The 17,993-nt window shown below is 44.0% G+C and overlaps 1 protein-coding gene across 5 annotated transcripts in view; it reads left to right on the top strand.

Annotated features, from left to right (window-relative positions):
• The window catches only part of abcc8 (ATP-binding cassette, sub-family C (CFTR/MRP), member 8), a 230,982-nt gene that overhangs the window by 164,386 nt on the left and 48,603 nt on the right, over positions 1-17,993 (top strand). For all 5 annotated transcript variants that reach the window (XM_078220631.1, XM_078220629.1, XM_078220628.1 and 2 more), the window contains 4 exons: positions 3,062-3,142; positions 14,621-14,758; positions 17,026-17,151; positions 17,617-17,722. In XM_078220631.1, coding sequence (XP_078076757.1) covers positions 3,062-3,142; positions 14,621-14,758; positions 17,026-17,151; positions 17,617-17,722 — 451 coding nt within the window. The remainder of the gene's footprint in view (positions 1-3,061; positions 3,143-14,620; positions 14,759-17,025; positions 17,152-17,616; positions 17,723-17,993) is intronic.

The raw sequence follows: 17,993 nt of genomic DNA on the forward strand, positions 1-17,993 counted from the left end.
TCTGTCTTCCTCACTGACCTCATCACCACTCACAGCTTTTACCTTTGCCTCCGGCAGTTTAAATTGATGTTCGCTTTGTCGTTCAATTTTCCGAAGCTCTCTCCCTTTCCCTTTCCTCTTGCTTTCTCTTTTTCCTGCTCCTTTTGATTGCTATTCAAATTGTCTCTACTATTTGAATCTGTTCAAACTGTTATAATTCTTCTTTTTGTTGTTCCACTGCAATTGCTACTCGCTCTCTTTCTTTTGCTTCTAATTCAAGCTGTTTCATTTGTAAATGAATTCTAGCCAATTCTGATTCTTCTGACTGTTCCTGGCAATTTTAAGTGTTGAGCTATGACTGCAATTATCTCCGCCTTCCTTGCCCCTTCAGATAAAGTCTTGTTTGCCAATTCCAAAAGCTTTGTTTTCATAATCTTTCGTAAACTACTCTGAGTGATTTCTTCCACACCAGGAAAACATTAGCCACTGAAAGAGCCATTATTCTACAAAGCACCCCCTATTTAAACTAACCAAATGCAATACCTGAAAAGAAAACACTAATACTTAACACCTACTGTCTTTGAGTTCAATAATCCTAAACCAAACAAAGACGGATAGTTTTTAATCCCTCAAGAGCCCCCAATTTTTGTTAGGGTACCAGAGCAGAAACCCCAAAGTTGGTTATGAAGCCTGACTAGACCCCAACAGTTTTTTTCTATTTTGGCATTAGTGTGAGTAAGAGGTGTTCCACTCCAGGTGTGATACCATTGACACACTAGGAAGCTTTTATCAAAACAGACTTTAACAATACAGTTTAACTATAATGAATGAATTAGCTTAACTTTTACCAATTGAAATACTTACCGATGACAAGGTACAATTCTTAACTGCTAGCCTATCTCTATGAGCTCCAATTCAAGCAATATTCTTCTTATAGACTTTCTTAACTGCTAACCTATCTCTGTTAGCTCCAATTCAAACAATATTCCTCTTATAGACTTAAACTCCACTTCAAAATCAGTTAGCAAGCCCCAGCCTTACAAGCTCATACTTACTAACAAGTCTTTGAACACCTCTGGAGACAGAGAGGCACTTGTCTTTGACAGTCCAAAACTACAGCCTCCAGAGAGAGAAAGAGACAGAAAGAAACCTCTTGCTTTTTTCAGGACCAGACTATTTTAAAGTAAAAGAGAACTATGTGTTTTCTCTGTAACCTTAGCTCCACCCATTCAAATGACTCTATCAATCAACCTAATCAAAACTCTACTCTGAAATCCCAAGGGAAAAAACAAAGTAAACAAAAATGCATTAACTCAGATTAAAACTAACATACCCTTAGCTAAAATCAATTATTACCCTGCATTCTCAGCATATGAGCTGCCTAGGGCAGACAGGTTAACACTGTATAAAACAGAGCTGAATTTTAAACATACCCCTGACAAGAAACATGATAAAAAATAAATTTCCTAAAGACACGGTATCATCAAACTAGCAACACTTTGATTTTAAATTCTTAATCTTTTTTCAAATCCCTCCATAGCCTCTCCCTTCCCTATCCCTGTAACCTCCTCCAACCATACAATCCTCCTAGATATCCAACTTTCTCAGTGTCCTTGTTTTTAATCTCCACCATTAGTGACTGTGCCTTCAACTGCTAAGGCTAAGCTCTGAAATTCCCTCCCTAAACCACGTTTTCCTGCTTTAAGACACTCATGAAAACTTACATCTTCGAGCAAGTCTTTGGTCATCTGTCCCCAACTAATATCTCTTTATGTGGCTTTCTGTCAAGTTTGATATCACTCCTACGATATTTACTTTGTTCAAGTTGCTATATACATACATGTTGTTGTTGTTGTTGCAGTGGGATGTGTATTAGAAAGAGAAGTTTAATGCTATATCTTGGTGAGAATTGTCAAGATCTACCTATTTCTAGCAAGTAAAAGGAAGCATGTAATGAGAAAATGTTGGGCCGGATTCTCCGACCTCGCTCGCAGCCGGGATACTCCCATTCTGTTGCAATGAACGAAGATTTGGCTGACATCCTCACTGTCAGTGGTGGTGGGGTGTGACTTCTGGTCATTATTTCTTTCAAGTCCGCTTCTCCACAATCTATGTTCAAAAATCTATGCTGCCAGATACTTGACTACAGATTTAATTTCGTCAGGGAAATTTCCACATGATGTCTTAATAATCTCCAAATGTAATCAAGCAAAACTCGAGAACACTTACCCATTCGTTAAGCCTTTCACAGGCAACATTATCGCTGTTCAACAGCACTGAATGCATCCTTTATATGGAGCAGTTCACATCTCAATACCAGTCAATATAACCTCCAGAGACTCCCATCACACCTGAAGAAAAATAGAAATTTTTATTTCTATCACATTTTATCATATTTCTGAGAAACCTATCAAACAGTGTATACAGTGAATTACTTCCAAACGTGGTCACTATTGTTATGTAAGCAAAACGTAGCATTCGCTCTGCACACAATAAAGCCCCATCAATAGCATACAAATGAACAAGGAGTTAAAGTTGCCTTGCCCTCACACTGCTGAGACCAGGATGCTTTGCCACTTGCCTCAGTTCTGTCTGCTGGAATACCACCCATAGTTAGGCTATTCTGTCACTCTTTAATGCTCTATCTCGATAAGGACTGCCAAAACCCACCAAACTCAGCAAATAAAAGGAAGCATGTAATGAGAAAATGTTATTTCTATTAGGTCTCATTACCAGACTCAGCACATCACTAAAATGAATGGACCCTGCTTTATGAGAATTTTCTTTTGGTGATGTTGGTTGAGGGAGGAATGTAGGCCAGGTACCAGAAAAGAATTGCTGCTCTTCTTAGAAAAGGAAATCTTTGATATCCACTTGAACTATTGAAAAAGACAGGCAGTGCCTCAGTTTAATGTCTCATTAGTGAAGGATATGAGCCTCTTCATTTCATTCTCAATTTAACATTAATGGGCTTGTGGGGAATGGACTAGTGTCCATATACCTTTGTTCCTCTTGCTGTAGTTAAGTGGCTAAATTGAGTTTCTCTTGGTTTGAGTATTTCTTTTCTCCTAATGTTCTGCAGGGAATTAACTTAAGTGGCGGACAGCGGCAGCGTATTAGTGTTGCAAGATCCCTTTACCAGCGAACGAATGTGGTATTTCTGGTGGGTTCAGTTATTTCACTTGTCTCTCTTCGGATTTCTTTATGTTAAGTCACTAATTTTCATTTTCTAATAAGTAATTAAATATTACATATTAAATGTTCAGATTCAATGTAAAGAAATAATCCACAAATGTTACAAATTGCCCAATTTTAAAAGACTTAAGTAAGGTGAATAATTTTTAACATGATAACATAAGAAATAGCACAGTGGCACGGTGGTTAGCACTGCTGCCTCAGAGTGTCAGGGACCTGGGTTCAATTCCCGCTTGGGTCAATGTCTATGCAGAGTCTGCACATTCTCCCCGTGTCTGTGTGGGTTTCCTCCGGGTGCTCCGGTGTCTTCCCACAGTCCGAAAGAGGTGCTGGTTAGGTCATGTACCTATGCTAAATTCTCCCTCAGTGTACCCGAACAGGTGCCGGAGTGTGGCGACTGGGAGATTTTCACAGTAACTTCATTGCAGTGTTAATGTAAGCCTACTTGTGACACTAATAAAATAAATAAAAACAAAATTAAAAAATAGCAGGACTAGGCCATATGTCTGCTAGAACCAGCTCTGCCATTCAGTAAGATCATAGCTGATCTTGTACCTTAACTCCACTTTCCCACGTGACCCACACATCTCTGATCCAAACGTCCATCATCTCATTCTTGAGTTGACTCAACAACTATGCATCCACAGCCTTCTGGAGGTATAAATTTCCAAAGATTCACAAAAGTGAAGAATTTTGTTTTCAGTTCAATATTAAATGACCAGCTCTTTTTCCTGAGATTGTAGCCCTAGTTTTAGGCCAGGATTTTTGGGCCCTGTCATGGCGGGACCCGCCATGGGAGATTCGATGTCAATTGATTTAGGTGGGAGCGGGCAATCCCAGCGTCAAGCAGTGTCAGAAAAGCTCGCCCTCTGACTCTTTAGTGACGGGAAACAATCTCTCAACATCTCTGTCAAACCATTTCACAGTGCCATCACCTCTCATTCTGCTAAATTCCAAAGGGTATGAACCCATTCTACTCAACATTTCCTAATCGGACGACCTTCTCATCACAGGAATCAATCTGGTATATCCTTAGGTACAGAAATGAGAATTGTACACAGTACTCCAGGTGAAGTCTCACCAAAACCATGTGCAATCACTCCCTTAGTCTTGAACTTCAACCCCTTTGCAAGAAAGGCCAACTTGCCATTTGCCTTCCTAATTGCTTGCTGTATTTGCATCTTAACTTCCATGTTTCGTGTACAGGTTCCTCTGAATACCAACATTTAATAGTTTCCCGCAATTTATAAAAAACTCTTTATCTGTTTTTCATTCCAAAGTAAATAACCTCACATTTCCCCACATTGTACTCCATCTAGAATCCCTACGGTGCAGAAGGAGACCATTTAGTCCATCCAGCCTGCACCAAGAACCCCAACATTTACCCTGCTAGTTCCCCTGACACTAAGGAGCAATTTACCATGGCCAATCCACCTAACCCACACATCTTTGGACTGGGGGAGGAAACCAGATCACCTGGAAGAAACCCAGGTAGTGAACCAAGGCCAGAATCGAACCCAGGTCCCTGGCGCTGTGGGGCGCAATCCTGACCACTGTGCCATCATACCGCTACTACCTCCACAGTCACTAACTTAACTTGTCTTTACCACTTTGTGGATTCCTTCTGGCCTCCTCAAAGCTCTTTCCAACCTCACTTTGTCTGACCAACAAATCTGAATACTTTAGACTCATTCTTGTCATCTAACTCATTCACATCGATTGTAAATAGCTGATGCCTCAGCACTTGTGTCACCCTACTACTAACAGCTAGCCAACATGAAAATGATCAGTTTATTCCTACTGTCTGGGCAGGACTTTCTTTCTGGGAGTGGGATGTGGAAGTGGGAACAGTTTCCAGATCACAAACCCTCCCCGCTGGGGGCGAAACAGTCATTGGCCCTGATTCTCATGGGGGCACCTAGTTAACTGGCAAGGAGACAGGTTTGACAGTCAATTAGTGGCTGAGGGAGCAGGAGTGAACACAAGATTGCTCAAGTACAGACCCAATTTAAACAGACCATGGCAACCACATGTGCCATTTTCGTGCTTTAACATCTATTTGGACGAGTATAAAAGCTTAAAATTATAGAATGACTCAGGAGAGCCAGAGGTCTGGAAACTAGGGCAAGGCAACTCCTCAATTCTCTGATGTAAACCTGGAAGTCCTCCTCAAGGCTACAGGAGAAAGGAGGGAGGTCCTTTTCTTGGAGGGTGGCAGGAGAAGGCCATCCACACAGACTAAGCAGGCCAGGATGGAGATAACTGACACAGTCAGTCAAAGTAGTGTGGCGCACTGAATTTGCACCCAGTGTTGGAAGAGGTTGAATGACTTGATACACTCTGGCAAGTTGAGTGCAATCTTCCAGCACACATCAGCTGAGGGGCCTCTGGGCAACCACTACCAGTGAACATGGGGCAAGAATGTACCCAGGACACTTATTGACCCCTCAGAATTAGAGGCATGGTGCTACTGAGGACTTGCCAGCACTGGTACATGCAAGTTCCAATGTAAAGGGGCAGTAACATTTGACATAGAAATCCCATGGTCCCTTGTTACACACTGTCCTTGCAGGAGAAATGGTTCATAATGTCTGGGAAAGGGGTCAAAAAGGTTCCTTACCCTCACATTGCCAGGATCATAGACCACAAGGAAATTGGACAGGGCGAAAAAGGGCATCTGTGATTGGGATGGTGATTAGACAGGCCAACACATTCATTAAGGGGGTGCATTGCACTCCACCCTGTCCAACAGAGCATGGAAATTGAGTTGTATCAGGAAGCAATAGCATGCTGAGGGTTCTGTTCTCCAAGGCATTCTCATCATCCCTTCATGTGTCTCCCACAGACATTGAGACTAACTTCCTCACCATCCCTGTGCCAAGAGCAGCCCCATCAAAGCTCAGAGGGGCATTGTCACAATTTACTAATTCAACCTCCACCAGCGCAGATGCATGCACCCCGGTGGATCGTCACACATGATGAGATAATGTGGCACTAGGTGAGGAGCATGGCATTAGTGTGCAGGAAGAGGAGTCAGAGACAGAAGCAGCTGTGGATAGTCTCTCCTGGAGGGGGGATCTGCCCACACTCCCCTGCTCACTGGGCTCAAACTGGCCACTGGAAAGGAGGCCCTAACATCTCCAGCAGCAACACATGTGCACCCTCATGTCAGAGTTTCCCGAGGCAGCACAGGGTCATGGGTAGAGAATGGAGGTGTCCGCCCAGCTCATGAGAGCCACAATGGCTCAGTACTTTGAACACATGAGCCTCATTGGGAGAGTGTGTGTGGTAGCATTTGAAATGCATGCTGGAGCTGAGCACTGATGTACACAGGATACCTGCTACACTAACATGCAGCATGTATCAGCGGCACTGATGGCACAGGATGTCTGGAGGGAATACCTGTTGTGCTCCAGGTGGTGCTCCCCTTCGGCCATCCAGTGTGCCAGCCACGGGCTGAAGCTTCACCTCGAAAGGTGAGATTGTCAACCCACATGAGGCACCATCATCATCTTCAACCCCTTCAAACTGAGGGAGCATCTGTGTAATAGGGCTCAGTGATGGAAGTTGATTCTGCAATGACAGCCTCTGTAGACGCCCGTCTGCAGTGCGAATGGCCATCATATACACCCCAGCTGCAGGCAGGGACAGGAGAGCAGATTGCATCCATCTCATCTGTAGGCCAAGCACGGAGGCCACCAAATTGAGAAGAAAGCTAAGTGGGGAACTGGTATCAGGAACAAGGCTGAGTGGGGAACTGGTGAGTCTTCTACCAATAAGTGTGTACTGGTTTCCCCTCTAAGCACCAGGTATATAATGATATATGAAACATGTGAGCTTCCTTTTATCCATAGTGGGACAAGAAAAGAGAGATGAAGTAGTGAAAGCGGCAAGGATTTTCTTTTTTATTCTTTCACAAAATGTGGCAAGACCACTATTTATCGACCACATCTAATTGGCCTTGAAGTGGTGGTGTTGAGCTGTGTTCTTGAACCACTACAGTTCATGCGTTCTAGAAACACCAACAGTATTGTTAGGAAGTGAGCTCCAGGATTTCGACCCAGCAACAGTGAAGGGATGGTGATATGTTTCCAAATCAGGATGGTGTGTAGTTTGGTTTGAAACTTGATGATGGTGGTGTTACCAGGCATCTGCTGCCCTTGTCCTTCTTGGAAGGAGCCAGAAGCAAAGAAGTTCAAGGTGACAGTGACTTTGATGGCAAACGGCAGGACATGGTAAGCAGTTCTGCGGGTGTGAGGTCTTTTGATGTCAAGGCAACTCTCTCTTTGCCAGTAGATCCTATGCTGACGATCCATCATAATCCTGCTCCTCGTCTCTCCTCCCTGCCCTCTTCATGCCTGGGACTCTGCCCTTCCTGCAGAGGGTGTTGCTACTCATGCACTGGACCTTTAATCTGAGGGTTTGTCTCCATTGGCCAGCTATGCACTGCTTGTGTTCAAATGGTCCCCCAATGTATTTGACCCCCTTTCCCTATCTCCTATTCCTCCTACAATGCCCAAGTGCTCACAGCCCACTCTTCCTGCAACCTGCTCTGAGCCAATGGCACCTTTTTTCCAATGGCTGAGTCTCCTCTGCACTGTTTACCTTTTCACTGGGGCCACCTGATTACCTGGGCCTGCCTTGACTGGCTCCCCGCTGTGCGTCCACCTCCATTCAGCTGGCCTACTTTGGACAGTAGTAGCAGCCCATGCAGCCACATGAAAATCAGAACCTGCCCTTAACAAGCTTTCTGTGAAGTCTCGAACAATGTTAATTGGCTTTCTTAATTGATTGGGCAGGATAGCGTGGCTGCACTCCTCCTACACTGATAGAACTCACCAGCTGTGGGAATGGCATTGGGAAACTGGCATGTGGCCAGTGCCAAAATTGTGTACCCAACACATCTTCATTCCCACCTCCAGTAAAGACTGAAGATTCAGCTCTCATAGAATCCCTATAGTGCAGAAGGAGGCCATTCAGCCCATTAAGCCTGCACCAACAACAATCCCACGGCCCTATCCCTATAACCCCATGTATTTACCCAGCTAATCCCCCTGACACTAAGGGACAATTTAGTATGGCCAATCAACCTAACCCCCTCATCTTTGGACTGTGGGAGGAAACCGAAGCACCCAGAGGAAGTCCACACAGCCACGGGCACAACGTGTAAACTCCACACAGACAGTCATCCAAGGCTGGAATTGAACCCTGGTCCTTGGCGCTGTGAGGCAGCAGTGCTAACCACTGTGCCACCGTGCTGCCTCTGTTCCTGTCCCTTAACTAATTCTGTACCTAAACTAATGTATAACCCTAAACGACATGAGTCCTTATCTGGTATAACAACCTTTCATGCATTTTGAAAATCCAGTGCACTACATTCACTTAAGCTGAAAATGCTTCTGGCAGAAGGACATAAGAAATAGGAGCAGGAGTATGTCACATTGACTCTTAATCCTACTCCAATATTCAATACAATTATTGCTAATCCCATTATCCATCCTGCTGACTACATTCTCAAAAAATACTTATAGATTTGTCATTTTCCCTTTCATAAAACCCTGTTGTCTCTTAATTATATGATAAGTGTGGTGTTACTACTTTCTTAATTCCAGCATTTTCCTGACAACTGATGTCAGGCTAACTATCCCATAGTTCATTGTGTTTTTCTCTCTTTTCTTGAATAGAGGTATTATATTTGCTTCCTTCCAAACAACTGGGAACATTCCAGAACGTGGGAAAATTTGGAAGATCATAACCAATGTTTCCAATATCTTTGCAGCCACCTCTTTCAGAACTCTAATTGCAGATCGTCATATCCAGAGGATTGGGACAGCTCTTAGTCCCATTAATTTCTCCAGTATTTCTTCTCCATTTATATTAATTACTATAGGGCCTGTACTCCCTGTTCCCCACTATTTCTGGTAAGGTTCTTGCGTCTTCTACTGTGAAGACAGAAACAAAATATTAGTTTAACATGTTTGACATTTCCTTATTCTCCGTAATAATTCCTCCTGTCTCCACCACTATAGCATCTACATTTACTTTTGCCACGCTTTACATTTTTGCATTTCTGTAGCTGTTCCTATAATCTGTTTTTATATTTCTTGCTAGTTTTTTAAGTTTATTTATTAATGTCACACGTAAGCTTACATTAACACTACAATGAAGTTACTGTGAAAATCCCTTAGTCTCTACACTCCGGCGCCTGTCCGGGTACACTGAGAGAGAAATTAGCATAGTCAATCCATCTAACCAGCACATCTTTCGGACTGTGGGAGGAAACCGGAGCACCTGGAGGAAACCCACACAGACACGGGGAGAATGTGTAGACTCCGCACAGACAGTGACCCAAGCCAGGAATCGAACCCGGGTCCCTGGCACTGTGAGGAAGCAGTGCTAACCACAGTGCCACTGTGTAGTTTACTCTCGCATTCCATGTTTTTCCCTCTTTGTAAATGTTTTGGTGAATCTTTGCTTATTTTTAAGCCTCAGGTTTACTATTCTTCTTGGCAACTTTATAACCCTCTTCCTTTAATCTCATAATATCACCAACTTTACGTAGCTTTGATGAATGGATCATTCTTCCTGCGGAGATTTTGAGGGCAATTCTCCCAAAAAAAGTTCTAAGTGCTGAATTTGCAGGAAAAATGGTGTAAATCACAACTGTTTTTTCACTGGAAGTTCAGACTCGAATCTCCCACACTCTGTGCACTGCAGAGGTCACAGTTGTGAATATCATTAAAAGCTCAGGGGCGGGGCCATTTCACCAGAGTCTGACAGTTCCGGGCCTCAGCACATGCGGAACTGTCAGACTCCCATTTGCTGGCCAGCTCGATTGCCGGCCAGCCCGGGACCCCGGTAGTGCTGCCCCTCCACCACCCCACCCCATGACCCGATCGCGGCCCTATGACCATTCCCAGGCCAGCTCCGACCTCCCTCCCATCCCGGCGCACCCCGGTCTCCAGTCATCCCCCAGCAGTGACAATCCCCTCCACCCACCCTGCCCCAGCAGAACCCCACCCCATGGGAGGTAGACTCCCCCCCAATCCCGGCATACCTCCTTCCACGGGAGGCAGATCCCATCGGCAGACACCCCCTCCAGCCTGCCCCGATCGCTGGCTTCCCTCCAACCCCGACTTTCCTGTCTGCAGAGTGGCAGCGGGACTCCCCACCCCCACTGATCACCCCTAGGACCCACCCCCAGATGGCCCTACCACCAGGCCTTGCCCCAAGCCCTGCCTCTAGCCACCGCCCCCTTGACACTGCCCGATCCAAGTGGGCAGTGCCAAGATTCCCACTGGGCATGGGCACTTTGCTCCTTGAGCAATGCCAAGGGGGCACAGGCTGGCACTGCTCGGGTGCCCATGCCCAGGGGGCACCATCCCTCTGCCACCTGAGCCCTTGTGGGGGGCCCCAATTGCCCCCCTTCACTCCAGCGGGGTCTCCCACTAGTTTCCCGAAAGTGGGGAGCTACTCTAAACCCCGCCGGGGTGTACTGGTGGGGTGGCAGATGCTATCGGGCCTGGGGAGTTCAGTCCCGGGCCCGATAATTACATTTTAAATCACATTAAAATAAGATTTAAAAGGTTTCCAGTGTGCTCCCAACCGTGTCGGATATCCAGCGGTGGGAGATGCATGTGCGCCAGGAATGCATGCGCGAATCGCGTGAATGGGCGCACGTGCAAATCTCCCAGCCCAACCTGCCAAAAAATTAGCGGGTCGGAATGGGAGAATCACCCCCTTTATTTCTAATGGAATGTTTATTCCTTGAGCATTATGAAATGTTTCCTTAAGTTATAACCATTACCGATCTACCATCATACTGTTTTAATCTAATTTCCCAATCTACCTTCGTCAACTTGCCCCTCATACCTATGTTTAGGGCGGATCTTCCAGTCCTGTCTGCCTGGGGACTGAAAATTGAGGTCAGCAAGACTTCTAGGAGTCATTTAATTTGTCCATCTCACCCACAACGGTTCCTGCAGCTGGCGGGATTGGAAATTTTACCGCATTGTTTCAGATTTAAGGATGCCACTCTCAAATTTAATGTGAAACTCTATCATATTATTATCACTCTTCCTTACTCTGAGAATATTAATTAATCCCAATTAGATATTGTACAAGACAATATCTAAAAGAGTGTCTTCCCTGGCCTGTGTCATGATGCATTGTTCTAGGAAACGATCTCAAATACTTGCTCTCCAAACTACTTTTTACCAATTTGATTTGTCCAGTCTTACAAAGATTAAAGCCCCTAATTTTATTTCATGTCCTTTGTTACTAGTTCCTTTTGATACCATGTCAGACAGTATGGCTACTGACAGGCGGCTTATATATTACTCTGACTAGTGATTTCTGAACTTTGCTAGACCTCAACTCCGCCCATCCAGTTCTACTTCCTAGTCTTCTGAATCCAGGATCTTTTTCACTTCCGTCCATATGTCATCCTTTATTATCAAAACTATTCTTCCTATGCCCCCTACTCTTCCATTTTTTTCTGTCTTTTTGGAACGCCAAGTACCCTGAAATATTTAACTTTCAGCTTTGGGCATTGTATAATCACATTGTTTGACAACCTATCCGGTTATCATTATTTGTGTTAGTAATTCAATTGACTTGTTAGGAATGCTTTCTGCATTCAGATAAAGTGTCTGTAATTTAATTTCTTGCTATTTTCCCTGATTTGACCTAATTCACTGCTACACTTTTAGCTGTCCCACCCTGTCACTCTCTACTTGTCTTTACGCAAGTCACTACACTGCTCCATGGCATTGACTATTCTTCTTTTATTTATAAATTTCCCCTCACCTGAATCCTTCCCACCCTCACCTTGAGGCTAATTTTAACCCCCAGAAAAGGCTGGGTTTGGGGCAATGAGAAGTTAAAATTTCAAAATGTTCAAACCAGTTTTAACAGCGGCAGGGCAAGGAACTGGCAACCAGTTCCTTGCCTCAGGAGGCATTGAGGTGATAATAGCTTTAAAGAAGGATATGTGCCTTCATTTTAAGTGCATTTCTATCTGCAACTCATGTTGGCCGCATTTCCAGGCCTTGGGAAAGCCAACAAGAAGAGTTCAAACTAAAAGTTATTTTTTAATGCTTATGATCTGGGGGAAGTAGTGCTTTTCCTGACCCAACAATCTGTCTCAATCACCATCTCCTTCCCTTTCCCTATGATGGCATAGTTGTTAGCACTGCTGCCTCGCAGCGCCAGGGACCCAGGTTCGATTCCCTATTTGGGCCACTGTCTGTGCGGCGTTTGCACATTCTCCCCGTGTCTGTGTGGGTTTCCTCCGCGTGCTCCGGTTTCCTCCACAGTCCAAAAGATATGCTGGTTAGGTGCATTGGCCATGCTAAATTCTCCCTCAGTGCACCCGAACAGGCGCTGGAGTGTGGCGACTAGGGGATTTTCACAGTAACTTCATTGCAGTGTAATGTAAGTTAGTGCGTGACACTAATAAATAAGCTTAAACTTAAGAACCCCTCCCACCTCAATAACAATCTTTCATTGCCTCCCTTGTGGCCCTGAGCTATGTTGTTCTGCTGCAGCTTTTCCTGCCAATAAGACTGACTGCTGGGCTGGAAACAAGCGGGAAAATGTGATATTCTGCAGCTAACAACTTCAACTTGAACGGGAAACTCACCCTTGGGGTTTTCATTTCATAAGTCCTCCACTCCTTGTTCTACAACTTCAGCCCCACAAACATCAGGGCCACCAAGTGGGATCTTATAATTACAAGTTGATGACACAAGATGTTATTAGTGCACAAGTCAACCATTAAATTCACATTTTCGTGATATAATGTGAGTTGCAAATCTCCAGAACTTGCTGTTTGATTTCCAGTGCTCTTACACCACATAAGCGACATCTTGCATTTGGTCTCCCGTTATTTTTAAGAAGCTGCTGTGTTTGCACATCAATTGCCCGTGAAATTTGTCTCAGAAACTTAGGACAGTAACTTAAAGGGCCTAAATGCAGCCTGCGCAGGAACTTTGAGGTTGCCATGTGGCCAAGCAACGTGCTGTCACCAGGCCATAAGACCATAAAACATAGGAGCAGAAATAGCCCACTCAGCCCATCAAGTCTGTTCCGCCATTCAATCATGGCTGATATTTTTCTAATCCCCATTCTCCTGCCTTTTCCTCATAATCCTTGATCCCCTTATTAATCAAGAACTATCTATCTCTGTCTTAAAGACACTCAATGACCTGGCCTCCGCAGCCTTCTGTGGCAAAGGGTTCCACAGATTCATCACTCTGTGGCTGAAGAAATTCCTCCTCATCTCTGTTTTAAAGGATCATTCCTTTAGCCTGAGGTTGTGCCATCTGGTTCTAGTTTTTCCTACTATTGGAAACATCCTCTGCACGATCCACTCTATCCAGACCTCGCAGTATCCTGTAAGTTCAATAAGATCCCCCCTCATCCTTCTAAACTGCAGCAAGATATGGCCCATTAGTTTGAGGAAAACTGAACCAAGGTAAATGTTGCTTTTTTTATCACATTCGCTTTACTTAAGGGTTCACATTTGAGAGGTAAAATCAAGATATGCAAGCATTTGTGATAATGTGGAAAAGTGCTCAGGGAGCAGTCCCTTAGCACCGTGGGCGGCACGGTAGCGCAGTGGTTAGCACTGCTGCTTCACAGCTCCAGGGTCCCGGGTTCGATTCCCGGCTCGGGTCACTGTCTGTGTGGAGTTTGCACATTCTCCTCGTGTCTGCGTGGGTTTCCTCCGGGTGCTCCGGTTTCCTCCCACAGTCCGAAGATGTGCGGGTTAGGTTGATTGCCCAGGTTAAAAATTGCCCCTTAGAGTCCTGAGATGCGTAGGTTAGAGGGATTAGCGGGTAAATATGTTGGGGTAGGGCCTGGGTGGGATTGTGGTCGGTGCAGACTCAATGGGCCGAATGGCCTCCTTCTGCACTGTAGGGTTTCTATGATTAATGTCAGAGAGACTGAGGTATGACGAAATGTTTGGACCTCAGACGGTGAAAAATTGGGGACCTGCAGGAGAAATAAGGGATGTTAACCAGTAAAGGAAAGGTGAACCTAAAACCTTTGAGGTTAAATTAACCAATCAGCATACTGATGGGAGCACACGTTTAACCAAATGAAACACAAATCTAGGACTAATTTGGGAAGTTCTGTAAGCCATGAATGATCAAAGCTTGGAATGGATTTCTGATGGAGTAGGGAACGAGAGAACTTCAAAATAATTTAAGGAAGAGCCATTATACATGGATCTCTTGTTTGGTGAAGCTTTAGATTCTTTTCTCTGCTTTCCCATCAGGCAATCAAGAAGCATTAAGCCATGAAGATGTAGTTTTAATTTTTTGTGCAGTTTATAAAGTAAAGCAACATTTTTGTTATGCACAGGTTATTTTAATATGTCCTCCAGTGAAGTTGAGAGAAGGTACTGAATTGAATGTTAATCAAATGCTGGTGTTTGCAGGATGACCCATTCTCAGCGCTAGACGTCCACCTGAGTGATCACCTCATGCAGGATGGAATCCTGAAGCTGCTGCAAGAGGAGAAGCGGACTGTGGTGCTGGTCACTCATAAGCTGCAGTATCTGCCCCACGCAGACTGGGTGAGGCAGCCCCCATTTTGTATTTCTTTTTCTGGCTTTGTAAATGATGCCTAAGAGAGGGCTGGTCAGCTCTGTTGGTTGAATGGCTGGTGTGTGATTGAAAATAATGCCAACAGTATGAGTTTGATTTGAGCAAAGGTTGAATTGGACTTGGGGCCTGCCTTCTTGACCTGTCCTTGAGAGTGGGAGGCAATGGCAAACCACCACTGCCAAAAATAAAACTGCTATGAAAACAGTTCAGGGTGAAGCTTCGGCTGACAATGAGCCAAGGACTTGCCTTCAAGCAGAGCACACATGAATGAAATGATGGGCGAGACTTTCTGGTCCTGCCCACTGCAGGAATCGTAGCAGGTGGGACAGAAAGTTTGGCAAACCATTTAAAGGTCCGTTGACCTCGGGCGGGAATTTCCAGTCTTGGGGCTCAAGGGGCCGGAAAATCCCACCCAATGTTTGCAAGAATCTGATGATTAAGTCCCTCACTATTAAAAACATTGTCGAACACATTTTTATGTAGAGTTCTTGCATAATTTTAATATTCATAGTAGAATAAGGAACTACCACCAAATGATCAGAATTTATGGTGCAACATTTTCTTTGTTAAACATGCACCTTAGAAACTTCCAGCAGTAATCACTGTAGGGTTATTATATAAGATTATAAATCATCTATTTGTAACACAACAATTCCTGGTGATTGAGTACAGGTAGAGAGGGAGCCAATGAAGACCAATGGGGGCAATTTGAGGGGAGGAAACACAAGTTGGGGTAAGAAGTGGAAAAATGCAACTGCCTTTTTAATGAAGTACTGTTGTTCTTGGCCCATGTTTGAGTCAATTTAACTGAACTCTTAGTCATAGAGTCATAGAGGTTTACAGCATGGAAACAGGCCCTTCAGCCCAACTTGTCCATGCCGCCTTTTCTTACCATTATGCTAGTCCCAATTGCCTGCATTTGGCCCATAACCCTCTATACCCGTCTTACCCATGTAGCTGTCTAAATGCTTTTTAAAAGACAAAATTGTACCCACCTCAACTACTACCTCTGGCAGCTCATTCCAGACACTCACCACCCTCTGTGTGAAAAAATTGTCCCTCTTATTTTTCACATGTGCACCTGTCGATATTGAGAAGAAATGTGTGGATGGCAGTATTACTGTGTCACAGCTACAATAAAAGCCGAGAAGATTTGTTGATTGCTTTGCCATTAGAGGGTATTTGAAGCAGACACAAGTCGAGACATATATTAAGCAAAGGAAAATTCAAGGCCATATGGGGAGTGCAGTGGGATTTGTTGTGGAAGGTTGTAACAAATATCTGTCATAGGCATGATAGCTCCAAGTGGCCTCCTTCTATGGCCTTGTGGATGCCTCTGTGCCATTTTTACATTGGGAATACTGAGGCTAAGTGCATATTGAGAGGCCAGCCTTTTTCCAAGAATCCAGCAACAGAGTTCAGAATGTAAAGTGCAGCACAACTAGGGACAGAATAATTAAAACAGAAACTGCTGGAAATACTCAGCAGGTCTGGCAGCATCTGTGAAGTTTTTCAAAATCCCAGAAACATTGGGCGGGATTTTACGGCCTCGCTCGTGCCAAAACCGTAAAATCCTGCCCGAGGTCAACGGACATTTCCATGGTCCGCCCTTTGCCAACTCTGATTCCCGTGGCGGGCGGGCCAGTAAAATTCTGGCCATTAACTCTGTTCTCTTCTCCCCAGGGATGCTGCCAGACATGCTGAGCATTTCCAGCAGTTTCTGTTTTTGTTTCAGATTTCCAGAATCCACAGTATTTTTCTTTGTTTTGGGGACAGAATTGTAATCTTTCTCTATATTTATTCCATATTCTCTATATATCTTTCAGCGCAATTTACAATTGTACAATTTACAATTTTGAATAAAACATTAAACCGAGGCCTTGGCTACCTATTCAGGGTGGATATAAAAGATCCCATGCTGCAATTCTGAAGACATGATGTTCATTCTGTATCGACCTTCAGTTTGATTTGCATTATAATTCTGTCCTAACAAATACTTTCTCTGGACCCAATTAGTAAACCATCTCATTGTGGGAGGTTTGCTTTAAAATCTCCTTTCACGTAAAATCGGTTTAGGATCCTGCTATCTTTGTCCCTTGATCAGGATGCCTGTGCAATTAATTATGTTTAGCCGGTTATGTAATATTTTCATATACAGCATAATGCTCAATAACATTTGCCATTTGAACTATTTATCAGTTGTATGTTTTCTTCGATGTGATTTGTGTTTCCATAGATCATAGCGATGAAGGATGGTACAATTCAGAGAGAGGGAACTCTCAAGGATATCCAGAATTCTGATCCTGAACTCTTCGAACTTTGGAAAACACTAATGAACAGGCAGGATCAGGAACTAGAAAAGGTTCTTTAATCTTTTGAGTTTTACTTCTGTTGTCACATTGAAACAACGTCACATTGACGACTGACATGATTTTAAATTTTTGCCTCAGTGACAAAAGGAAACAAACACCACAACATGATACAAAGAAAAATGTTTCATTTTATCACAAGCTAAACATATTTATACTTTATCAGTGGTGATCCATGCACATTGGCTGGAATTCTCCCAACGCAGCTGCAACGGGAATCCTAATGGGTGGGGGGTGGGGGGGAGGCGGACCATGTAAAAGTCCATTGACCTCAGGCAATCGGATTCTCCGGTTTTGAGGTGGGCGGGGCCGGAGAATCCCGATCCTGCAACACAAAGTACCCTGCATAGCACTGAACGTTCATTCCAGAAATTGTTTTGAATCAAATCTTGGCTATTATTTGAAATAACGCTGCTTGTTGAGTGTTGAGAAACTAAAATTATGACTATGTTCTCCAGGAGACTGTAGCTGAAAGCAAGACAGCATTGGAACGGAAGAACCTGCGGAGAGCAATGTATTCCCGGGAAGCCCTCCTTAAAACATTGCAAGAGGCTGAAGCTGAAGGTATTCTTCTAATTTGTAAGAATTAAATTGTGTGCAGAATCCTCTGAAAAATTGGATTCTTGCTGGTGTTCTGTGTAAACTCACATACATGTGAATAAATGGGAGGCAAAATGAAGAACACATCAAAGAAACAGTCATCTATAAGAACTTTCTTTGTGAAGTTTGAGATTTCAACAATTTACCCAAAAATGTACATATAGAAATAGTACCATAAGAAGTTACATTTTGCCTCAGATCTGGGTTTGAACCCACCCTGCTATTAAGTGAAGTG

The sequence above is a fragment of the Mustelus asterias genome, chromosome 9 (genome assembly GCF_964213995.1).
Source record: "Mustelus asterias chromosome 9, sMusAst1.hap1.1, whole genome shotgun sequence".
Taxonomy (NCBI): Eukaryota; Metazoa; Chordata; class Chondrichthyes; order Carcharhiniformes; family Triakidae; genus Mustelus; species Mustelus asterias.